Raw genomic sequence first — 12,269 nt, forward strand, 5'->3', positions numbered from 1 at the left:
CAGGTTCTTAGAGATCATGTATAACTTCTTGTCTGTCGATACGGCTCTTCTCTTACATTAAACTTACATTTTTGTAAAATTATATCAAAGCTACTCACAGCAAAGGTGAATAACAGATTATTTTATCTCGTTGACTGTCAGTGTATCCCCTGGACTACTAGTGGCTTCTTGTTTAGAGAAAACAGGGCCATCGGGTGGACTGTCTGCCACATGAGTCATAATCTAAAAATGCTTAAAGTGAGTGGTAGTTTCTGTAAATGCCACCCTGGACTTTAGAGAGAGCGATCAACGTCTCTAAGCAATAAAGACAGACACGGGTGCAACTAGGGTTTATTACTTTTAATCAATTCAGCTAGCTACAAAATGTCCACCACTTCACACACTGACAGGATACAGAGAGGGAGTCTTTAATATTACATGCGTTGAGGACATCAATCTCACAGTTTAACCTATTGTGTCATTCAGGTTTAGGTAATTAATCACCTTACTCTAACTACTCGACATTTTTGGCGATTTGGTGTGCATAGCTCTAAAGTACAGAAGCAACAAAAAAACCCATTTGTATGTATTTTTTTGTTTCAGAGTATAGTTATAATTGTTGTTCAATATTATCATTATTTTTACCAATAACAAACCACACGGGGAGAATAAACTTACAGATACAGTTTTCTTATAAAAGTAAGGTCTCTCAGAAATATGCGTCTTTGCTTTACATTGCAAACGTTTATTTTTTTTTTTCAGAGCATCCAAAACCTATGTTACAGTACACAACCAGTCCTCAGCTTTCATCATATAATCAACATCTTCATCAGTGAACTGCATAATCATTTAGAAAACAGGTCATTTTTTTTGCAATACAACCCCAAGTCCTCAGTTTTTTCAACTTCATCTCACTTTTTTGATCCCTTTTGCATTATTGTACAACGAGATGGTCACAGTCGGTAAATATATCGAGACAGAAAGAGTGGCACTATTGCAAACTTGCAGGAGTATGGAACAATAAACTGTGTCCTAATACTGAGCATGCGTTTTGTCAATCTGCTACTGCCATGTTATCATTTTTTATATATATTTTTCAGACAGGTTTTATTTATAAGACTAAAATCTACCATTTGTCATGCAGAGAACGCACAATTCACGTCACTTGGAATGCAATGTCTAATACAGCTACAGAGAGTCTAGTTGCACATTGTCTAAACAGTAACTCAGTATGATTGCGATGAAGGAAAATGTACCAACGACTGCCTTTTGATTGTAAGTGCTCTTTGCAATCCCGTTCAACTGCACCACCGCTTTGTAAATCGGAACTCATGTTTTTCCATCTTCTTTTGTCTCTTTCGTGACAACACCAAAATAAGGAGCATGACAGTAGCCTATATGTAATGACACAGTTTTACTAGGACGATACTGAGATACTGAAAAGGAAAAAGAATAAAAACAAACAGCTTGTATAGCATTCCTATTATATACTTGTCATCCAGAGCAGTGTACTTATATATATATATATATATATATATGATATATAATAATATATCATATATATATATTTGTTTTTGACAAAGAGAATAAAAACTTCACAGGTGAGCTAGAGATCCATCAAGTCAGCACTATATACAACCTTTGGAAAGAATGATATACGGAGTATAAGAAATCATTTTTTACGAGGACAATCATCTTGAAAAAGCTCGACAGACGACACACAGAACAACATTTACAATGGGGAGGGGAGGTGATATGTGCATGTGTGCAAACCTAGAAGGTCAATACCATGATGAAAGCATGTCAGCGCCTGTCAATGTGTGGCGCGGGACGCCGAGACGTTCACGCTTTGGGCTCAGGGCGTTTAGCCACTGCCCAGCATCTTTGTGGCACGCTGGTTGGCCTCATCAATCCTGGTCTTGTTGGACTCAGCCTGGAAAAGAGAGGAAGAGAGAGAGGAATATTTGTACTTGTGATAGTTTTATGCACACTCTAAAGTAATGATAGCACTTCATTCATTCATTCAACATCTGTATTTATTATGTGATCTTTATTTTTAACCAGGTAGATTTTGTACAAGGCCATAGCTGCAATTGAGGATATATTCAATAGTTTACGTAATCAAATTGGACAACCATAGAATAGGATATATGAAGCTTTAATGTTTCCTAACAACCATAGGTGTAGGAACCGGGGGGGGGGGGGGGCATGTCCCCCCAATATTGGAAACAAGGTAATTTGTCTTACCCAAAAATTACACTGCTGAGGAAAAAAAAAAATACTAAATCTGTAAGTCGCGTGCTTTTATTTTGAAGGCGCAACTTAGCGTCACGTCACTGTGCTCCCCACGCCCGCCTCTGAACAGTGTATTTGGGAGTCAGAGGCCCTGTTTACACGACGCTGTTTCAAAATGAAAATGGTGTCGTTTTGATGCATTTCACCCTTCTGTTTACACGACAACGGAGTGAAAACGATGTGTTTCGGAAACGGGGTCAAGAGTGGAGCGTTTCAGAAACGCACCGGCTTGCATTCTCGTGTAAACGCTTGAAACTGGGGTGATTTGAAAACGTTTGACTCACACATGCGCACTATGGTTGCGACGGCCAGTTTTCCGCGCACGCGCAAATTGATAAACAGTACTCGCGGATTCACGAGTGCTTCTTGTGCTTTTCTTGTGTTTTTACCATTTTGTAATTCAGCGTTGTGTGCACCAGCGATCCAACCTCATCGTCAGTCCACACAAAACCTCTCACATTGGCCATTTTGTAAGTAATGAACAATTTGCCACGCTTCCTACTGTTTCCCTTCATGCATGTGCATCTTGCATAAACAAACTTTGCAAAGAAAAAACCAATGCCAACTTGTGGCCTGGCATGGGAACTACATCGTTTTCATCGTTTCACGCGTCACCGTGTAAATGCAGGTCGTTTCTGAAACACTACCGTGTAAACAGAAGGCTGAAAAGCATCAAAACGAAACGATGTTGTGCAAATGCAGCCAGAAACTCTTTTGAATTAGGTAAAACGGTCTGTCGGGAATGTTGCCGTGAATATGGCTTGTTTATAACGCCTTGTTTAATGTCAGTTTACTTTCATATATAGAAACCAAATCTTTTTCAGTCATCTTAATGCTGTGTCATGGTCCTGGGCCAGTGGCCCAGTGTTTTTGAGTTCCCTTTTGTTTAGCTCTGTTTTGTTGTATTTTTCAGGTTGTTTCTGAGTGTTCCTTTTAGTTTAGATCCTCAGTTTGTTATGGTTAGGTTTTCTGTTAGTTATTTGTATGTTATTCAGGGTTTCTTGTGTTAGGTTTGGGTGTTTTTGTGTGTAGTTCCACTTCCTGTTTTATTTTGATAGTGTCGTGTTTATTGTGTGTTGTATTCAGTTTTGCTTCCCCTTGTCTGGTCTGCAAGTATGGTCAGCTGTTTTTCCACCTGTTGTCACTCCCCTCATTAGCCCTTAGGTCCTAAGTCTCTGTACGTTTAGGTTAACGTCCATGCTGAGTGTTTTGTATTTCAAGTTTCTAGTTTTCGAGTACTTTTGTGTAACTGGCCCCTGTCCAGCTTTCTCATTGGTGTTTATTTGTTTAATAAAAGTTAAGTCAAGTTCAGCTCTCACCTCGTCCCGCTTTGACGTCCTCTCTGCCCTGCCTGCAGCACCCAGCCGTGACATCCTGGGATGGTCACTCGTCCAATATCTTTAACTGCTAACTTTGTCTAGAAGTTAGCTAAACTAGCCAACATGTTTTGTTATCTCATTTCAGCACAATGCCACCACCACCAACTGAAAGGCTGAAACAGCAGCAGGACTTTTAAAAAAGAGTTTTTTTTAAAAAAAAGAGTTACGTCAGTGTAACGGTCACACAGCACAAGGGTAACACCTGATCATAATTTATCAACATGTACGACAGTATATTAGATATGTGTAGTGATCAGGAGAATGGTAGTACATAGAGTAATGACTCAGTTGAAACAATGAAAGGTGGAGAGGCTGAAGAAGCTCAGACGAGGTCTTAAATTAGTTTAGTGAAATATGTATTAGCCTCTTATTACTTTTAAATATAAAACTAAACAATTTGATCATGAGAAGAACTGGTTCAGGGAAGAGAGAGGAGAGCCAGGTGGAGCTTCAGGGTGTGAGGTCAGCTTTAAAAACCATATTAATTATAATAGATCCAGAAAGAAATTTTTCCAAGATAAATTTTCAATAATGTTTTCATTATTTCCACAGTACTTGGGGGATATCCTCTCATTATAAATGAAAATCATAATAGAAATCATAATGGATAACCCTTCAGCAGACATTTTATTACCTTCTACAAAACTATTTTGCCCTAATTTGGAGGCCTTGGCCGAAACTTTTATCCAAATATTCTTAGCCCTGGGTTACTAAAGATATAATACATACTGCAGAAAAATTATGTTTTCAATATTAACAATCAAAACAATTTTAAGCATGCTGTAAGAGATTCATATTCTGTGATTATCTTTAACATTTCTACAAATCCTTTTAATAACCACATCCTAGAACAGACCAAACTTCCATGGTAAACAAATTATGGTGGCCTTGATTATGATGAATAGGCTTTTTGAAACAGACCAAGCTAACAAGCCAGTATATGTGGAAATGCATGACAAAATTAAAGGTAAGTAAACTTTTTTTTGCTTGTGTCGACATTCAGTCTCACACCTGATATTGCTGAGAAATGTGCAATAATTTCTTTGCTACATCATTTAACCTCTAAATATGTACTAGCTTCCCAAGAACCTGGGTACTATTAAGAGTTATGTTGGTTTTTAGCCCTAAGCAACCATGTTTCAAGATACTGAAGGTGTTCGCTTTAAAATAAAGTCCCATGCATGTTCTGTCACAAGCTTTTAATGTTTAGTATGCTAAGTAGGCAATTCCATAGAAAGTATTAGTGAAAAATAATTATAGTTAAGTAATTGTGGATAAGTAAAAAATAAAATTAGTAAGCTCATAATGAAGTACACGCTGCACTTGCACCATGCTGCATTTCTTTTCTTGTCACTAGGACATTAAGGTTGGGCAGTATTTTAAAATTTTCCAATCAACCACCATGATTCCAACAATTGCAGTTGCTAATTACCAGTAATTTGCAGAGGCGTGTTTGCAGCATACTCTTGCATACTCTCATTTATTACACAAAATATTAATAGCCTGTTTGATTTGATTGTTTTAAATAGACAAAACCAGCAAAGTGAGGATCATAAATGAGCCAATCCTATGACGAATACCTTGCTGTCTTTAAAAGGTAAAAAAAAAAAAAAAAAAAAATTATCAAAAGGTGGAGATAACATATGCTAATCAATGATCAGGATAAGTGATCTGCAACCTAAGTTGGTGTTGTATGCAAACTCTCAACATGCAGCTAGCTTTCCGAGCAGTTTCCTAAATGTCCGCACTGATCCTTTGTTAGATGATACTTAATACTGCTTAATACTTGACAATTTACTGTGATATTTGCAAGGAGGCAAATCACTAAATAAGCAAAATAACACAAACAAAATCACACTAAAACACAACCAAGCAGTGGACTTGGCCATTACATTTGTCCAATGGCCAACCCAATATGTGTAACGTTTGAAGAAAAAGCTGAAAAGTTGTGAAATCTGTATCTTGTCCTGTGCGTGTACCTTCTCCATGATCCTGTCGATCTGGCGATTCTGGGTGTCGATCTCATTGCCCATGTCCAGGGCCATGTGGCGCAGGTTACCAATTATGCCACCCACCTGCTCCAGGTTCTCATCCATCTCATTTTCCCGGGCATCGTCTGTTACCCTGAAACACAAAAGGTTACATTTAAATACTGCAAAGTCTGCATAAACAGCAGGAAACCAGAACAGAACATATTGCCATCGCAGTCTGTGACACTCTCATCCATATTTCACCTCTGAACCTCCAAAGAGCAGGGTCTGACCTCAGGCCTGGTGTCTGGACAAAAGTGCAGTATTTTGCTGCTGCTTTCTTTATTAGATGCCATAATATTATCACAATAATGTTATCCAGATATACAGTTCCTAATCTTTAAAAAAAGATTCATTTTAATTAAAAAAAATTGAAATGTAGAACACTGACAGACATTTTGGACAACAGTCACTCTGCAATATGATATAATCTAATATCCAGCATGAGTTCAATTCAATTTACAGCTCTAAAGCCTTATAGCTGTGAATCAAACTTTCATCCACCAGGAACTCAGTCAGGGGTACACATTTAGACATTTAAACATCACATTACATAACGCAGAGATTCAATATGAGTCTGTGTTTGAGACAGGTAACTGTACAGTCTGCCACAAAATACGACTGAGGGTTGTGTGAGTGAAAGAAATTATTTACCAGTAAATAAAAGGAAAATATTGATTAATTTTCTTTGAAAGTCATTATTTTCTTCAAAAGGCACATGAGTATCAAGAATCTGTTTTCCAGACATAAAAGCTGCTTAATTTATGTATGAATTGATAAAAACATCTGAGCAGCTTGTTGAAAATGTTGACTAAACTTTCAGCAGTCTGGATCTATTAAAGGGCGTACAAAATGGAAGAGTGGCAGTGATGTTGCGACCAATAACCGTGACAGTCAGCGACTAGTAGCAGCGGTGGGTGAAGTGGGTCGATCCTGAGTTAAACTTATCTCAACGTTAAAGGGAATGGTTAAAGCGAATAACCAAATATGTGGCAATCAGCCTTTGGCCACAAAGTGATGTAGTGCAAAAAAAAATTACTCAATGTGGGCGGGGTTATAGCTCTGACTCAGGTATTCTGATGATGTACAGAGACAAGACAAGAGCGAACTAATTAATTAATGTCCTTTCTGCTGCTCATCTTCATCTGACTCCATTTTCCTTCTGATGCATTTACAGCTGCATGCTGGCTGTTCTGACCTTTAGAAGATGGAGCTGATAGAAAAGACGTAGCCATCATTTAAAAGCTCAGTGTTCAGTGGATATAGTTTTTTTTTTTTCTGTATCCACTGAACTGTGGACTTTTTCTTTTGCTTTTTTATTCATAGGTGGTGTTTATGACTTACCTATTATGATGTGTGTTATGTGTTAACATGCTAACATTTATCAAGTAACACTAACGTATTAAAACAGCGCTCATGCTGACAGGGACCGTCAGTTCCTGTTTGGGTGACTTTAAATACTGATCAAGGTCGATGCTACAATAAAAAATGGGATAATTCATCATCTGAGAAATGCATACTGACACTGCCATTCAGCTTGAGTTAAGCTTAGGAAATGATAAATTTCCATGAAGCAACATCCGGGCCTGAAAAATACTTCAAACAGCACAAACAGTCAAACCTCACAGCATCACAGGACATGACAGAATCTCCCTTAATGCATGAACTGATCATCATTTGCTGAAATTGTTGGATTGCACACTTAAATGGATTAAAATATTTTGTAATGGTCCAAACTGACATTTGAAAGCAAATAGATGCATTTGTGTCTAAGTCACAAAACTTTGAATATTTTTAAGTAATAGTTTGATAGTTTTGGAAGTGTGCTTTTAAAATACTGATACATACTCGCTTCTTTAGAAACATAGATTCAGCTTTTGGAGTTTCTGAGTATTTCAGAAACTGCTGAAATATTCGGAATCTACTGGGATTTTCCCGCACAGCCATCTCTGGGGTTTACAGAGAATGGTCTGAAAAACCAGAAAATATCCAGGAGAAACTACCTTGTTGATGTCAGAGGTCAGAGGAGAATGGCCAGACTGCTTCAAGCTGATAGGAAGGCAAAAGTACCTCAAATAAACCACTTGTTACAACCAAGGTGTGCAGAAATGCAACTCTGAATGTGCAATATGTCAAACCTTAAAGTAGATGGGCTACTACAGCAGGTGTCACTCCTGTCAGCTAATAACAGGATTAAAAAAACATTGCCTGGTCTGATGAGTCGTGATTTCTGCTGAAACATTCGGATGGTAGGATCAGAATTTGGGGTAAACAACACGAAAGCATAGATCCATCCTGCCTTGTATCAACAGTTCAGGCTATTGGTGCTGGTCTAATTGTGTACCAACTGATCACTGCTGAGATTTACAGCCTACCTATGTATAGTTGCTACCATGTTCATGTTTACTCATCTTGTCTTGTCTTGTACATGTTGGCACATTTACCCTATACAATCATACATTCGTGGTTTCCCTATAACCCAAAAAGTCAGTACACATTCAGGATTACTTATGTTTCCTCCTTATTCTTTAAAGGTTTTGTATATAACACTCAAACTTCCTCCTACCTGCGGATGAAGCCTCCACTGATGGCCATCTGTTCACGCTCATCCACCACGCGGGCGGGCTGGCTGGCCACCACCCCATCCTGGTTATTCCCCCAGGCCTTGCTGGCTCCGCTCTTCATCCTGGCCACCGGCAGTGACGGGGAGGATGTGGAAAGACAGTTACTCAACAGTTTGAAATAAGTGACCCATCATTTACCTCAACCAGGCTGGCTTCCAATTATCTAAAAAAGTAACAAAGAGAGCCTTGGATTTGAGGTACTGCAGCAGCACATACACACTGCTCAAAAAAATTAAAGAAACACTTTGAAAACATCAGATCTCAATGTGAAAAAAAAAAATCATGCCGAATATATGGACTGGATAATGTGTTAGGAATGAAAGGATGCCACATCGTTTGATGGAAATGGAAATGATCAACCTACAGAGGGCTGAATGCAAAGACACCTTGAAAATCAAAGAGAAACAATGTTGCAGCAGGCTAGTCCATTCTGGCCAAATTTCATTGCAGCAACTCAAAATGGTACTCAGTAGTTTGTATGGCCTCCACGTGTTTGTACGCATGCCTGATGACACTGGGGCCTATCCTTCCAGATATGGACCAGGGCATCACTGAGCTCCTGGACAGTCTGGGGTGCAACCTGACAACACCGGATGGACTGAAACATAATGTCCCAGAGGTGTTTTATTGGATTTAGGGCAGACGAGCGTGGGGGGCCAGTCAATGGTATCATTTCCTTCATCCTCCAGGAACTGCCTGCATACTCTCCACATGAGGCCAGACATTGCTGTGCACCAGAAGGAACCCAGGACCCACTGCACCAGTGTAGGGTCTGACAATGGGTCCAAGGATTTCATCCTGATACCTATTGGCAGTTAGGGTGCTGTTGCCTAGCCTGTAGAGGTCTGTACGTCCCTCCATGGATGTGACTCCTCAGAGCATCACTGACCCACCACTAAACTGGTCATGTTGAACAATATTACAGGCACCATAACATTCTCCATGGCTTCTCCAGATCCTTTTACAATCTGTCACATGTGCTCAGGGTGAACCTGATCTAATCTGTGAAAAACACAGGGCTCCAGTGGTGGATCTGCCAATTCTGGTATTCTACAGCAAATGCCAGTTGGGTTCCATGGTGCCAGGTAGTGAGCACAGGGCACAGCAGAGGACATAGGGCCCTCAGGTCACCCTCATGAATTCTGTTTCTGATTGTTTGTTCAGAGACATTCACACCAGCAGCTGCTGGAGGTCATTTTGTAGCTCTGGCAGTGCTCATCCTGTTCCTCCTTTCACAAAGGTGCAGATACTGGTAAGCAGATGGGTTAAGAACCTTCAGCAGCCCTGTCCAGCTCTCCTAGAGTCACTATTTTTCTGCTGGAATCTCCTCCATGCTCTTGGGGAGACACAGAAAACCTTCTGGCAATGGCACATAACTCCTCCACGATGGAAAAAATATCATTGTGTCATCTTGGAGGAACTGGACTACCTGTGCAACCGCTGTAGGGTCCAGATATTGCCTCATGCTACCAGTATTGACACTGACCCTAGCCACATGCAAAACTAGTGAAAAAACAGAAAAGATGAGGAGGGAACAAATGTCAGTGGCCTCCACCAGTAAAACCATTCCTGTTTTGGGGGTTGTCTCATTGTTGCCCCTCTAGTGCACCCGTGGTTAATTTAACACCAAAGCAGCTGAAACTGATTAACGACCCCCCCCCTCTGCTACTTAACTGATCAGATCAATATCCCAGAAGTTTAATTGACTTGATGCTGCACTCTGATTAAAAAGTGTTCCCTTAATTTTTTTGAGCAGTGTATAAATATATTAGCATGTAGCATGATAAGCTGACACAGGGTGTTAAAATTGGTTTCATGCAACCAGCACATAAATATATGGTGGGGACTAGACTAAGTCGAGCAAAGCATAGCAGGCATGGACTGGCTGGTAGATTGGGTTTAGTAGGTACAAGCTCATTCTGTTGTAACACAGTACTTATGTGTGTGATGTTATATTGCAGGTATATAACATACTGTTCAGAATCAGGCAAGCCTTGTATGCTAAGACATATCTTTCAATCTGTATCATCTTAACATGCATTTTAATAGCTGCAAGATTTCCGGTGATTCATTTTAACTGTAGCCTTTCCTTATTCCTTCTTTCTTTCTTAAACCAACACACATGTACTTCTGTATTGTTGCAAGATTAAACCACACCCCACTCCCACAGTGTGACAGGAAACAGAGAAGAGACAAGCTTTTGGCAGACACACAACACAGAGTGTACAGGACTGTCACATTGTTAGGAGGGACGGCGATCAATGCGGAGAACAAACTGTGAAACAACAAAAAGGAGAAAAAAACAAAACACAACAAGAAACTGGAGGGAGTCAGTAGAGAATAACACCATGTTTAACTATTCCTAACCCTTTTGTAACAGCCCCCCAGCCTTGGCTTTATGTTTATATATGTCACAGAGTCCTGGTCAAACTAGCCAGTTGAGGCAGTGAGGCAGAGGAGTGGGGTAATGATTTTGACTTAACACGTCTCTCAATGAAAGTCACGTCTGCTTCTGTCTATACTGAGAAATACAGCTGTGCTAGCACAAAGTGCAATCCCAGCTTAGCTGCACAGCTTTGTAAATGTCACCTCACTCAGCCTGACAAACCTCACACTGTCAGATTCAGCATCTGTTTGGGCACCGAACAGCAAAGGGATGGAGTGGAAGGTAATAGTTGCAGGGTATCCCTTTATTTGGTGTTTCATTATATTCAGAACTTTAAGGCACTGTTGTTGCCATTTCTGTGTCACTATACACATATCTAAACATATTTTTTTCCCACCCATTCAGCAGCATTCTGTCAGGTCTTTACTTGTAATGCGATGTCAGTTGCTGAGTTTTTATAACCTTGGAGTGCTGTGTGGATGTATTCTAGCTGTATCAGGGATGGCAATGGCTCAGCTGCCTCCTACACTGCTCTTATTAATAGAAATGGACTGAGGCAAGGCTTCACTGAGCTCCCTGTCCCTGCTGACACACACCAGTAAACACACACTCTACCCTTGTCTACGTCCTTTATCTTTCCATCTGTTTTCTTTTTCTGCTGCTCTTCTTCTTTCTTCCTTGATATTGCAAACATCTTTTTCAATCTCCTCTCCTTTCGTAGAACTTTAATTTGCAATTTACTTTCCTGCTGTCTCAGAAAGGATATATCGAACAACTCTAATCAGATTTGCTATGATTGAGCTGAGATGATCTGATTAGATCCTATGAGTATTGCAGGTCCTGTGGTAAAACCGAAGTCATTCAGTCTCATTCATTCACTGAGTGTCCTGCAAGTTGAGCAATCCACCACTAAGTGACATTCAGACAGCCTGAATATGAAGGCTTTATGAAGGACCAACAAAATCTGGAGTCTGGTAATTCTGATAGACAGCCTGCATGCTGAAGGGATTAGGAAATACAGTGAGCAGCAGTGTTGGAAAAAAAAAAATCTCACTAAAATATGTCAAATTTGTCTTTTGAGCATCGTTCTATGTGTGCAGGCAGTTTGAGTCAATGTCCCAGCAGGCTATCATGTCACTATCTGATATGGCTGACCTACATGTGAGCGAGTTCCCTGCGGGAAAGGGAGCTTAGCAAGCAGCAGCGTTAAACAGCCAGTGCAGGATAAAGGCTAATTTAGCACAGCGCTCTGCAGGAGAGGTGGCACTGCAGCGAAACTGCATCAGAACAAGAGTGGAAAACTGCAGCACTGGTGGGATGGATCTCAAAACAGACCCGTGTTAAGACAAGGGTACCACACAGTACATATGCTGTAGCACCCATTTTATGCATCAACCCTGACTATATTCCTGAAAATATCTCCCTGCGCATGTGTCCTAACCCAGTTTTTAGCTGCAAGCAACATCACTCCTGTTTCTCTCATTTGCTCTGAATGTGTCATACTGTCATGTTTTTCCTATTTCCACCGTTTTTGCTGCCATACTTCTAGCATATGACAGTTTTATTATGCAGCATT

General features: G+C 40.1%; 1 protein-coding gene across 1 annotated transcript in view; it reads right to left on the minus strand.

Annotated features, from left to right (window-relative positions):
- Positions 1-324: 324 nt before the first annotated feature.
- snap25a (synaptosome associated protein 25a) overlaps positions 325-12,269 on the minus strand; it is a 41,678-nt gene continuing 29,733 nt past the window's right edge. The window contains exons 6-8 of the mRNA XM_030721064.1: positions 8,250-8,369; positions 5,633-5,777; positions 325-1,912 (exon numbers count right to left, since the gene is read on the minus strand). Coding sequence (XP_030576924.1) covers positions 1,844-1,912; positions 5,633-5,777; positions 8,250-8,369 — 334 coding nt within the window. The 3' untranslated portion in view covers positions 325-1,843. The remainder of the gene's footprint in view (positions 1,913-5,632; positions 5,778-8,249; positions 8,370-12,269) is intronic.

Source organism: Archocentrus centrarchus, chromosome 24 (assembly GCF_007364275.1).
Source record: "Archocentrus centrarchus isolate MPI-CPG fArcCen1 chromosome 24, fArcCen1, whole genome shotgun sequence".
In the NCBI taxonomy this organism is placed as follows: domain Eukaryota; kingdom Metazoa; phylum Chordata; class Actinopteri; order Cichliformes; family Cichlidae; genus Archocentrus; species Archocentrus centrarchus.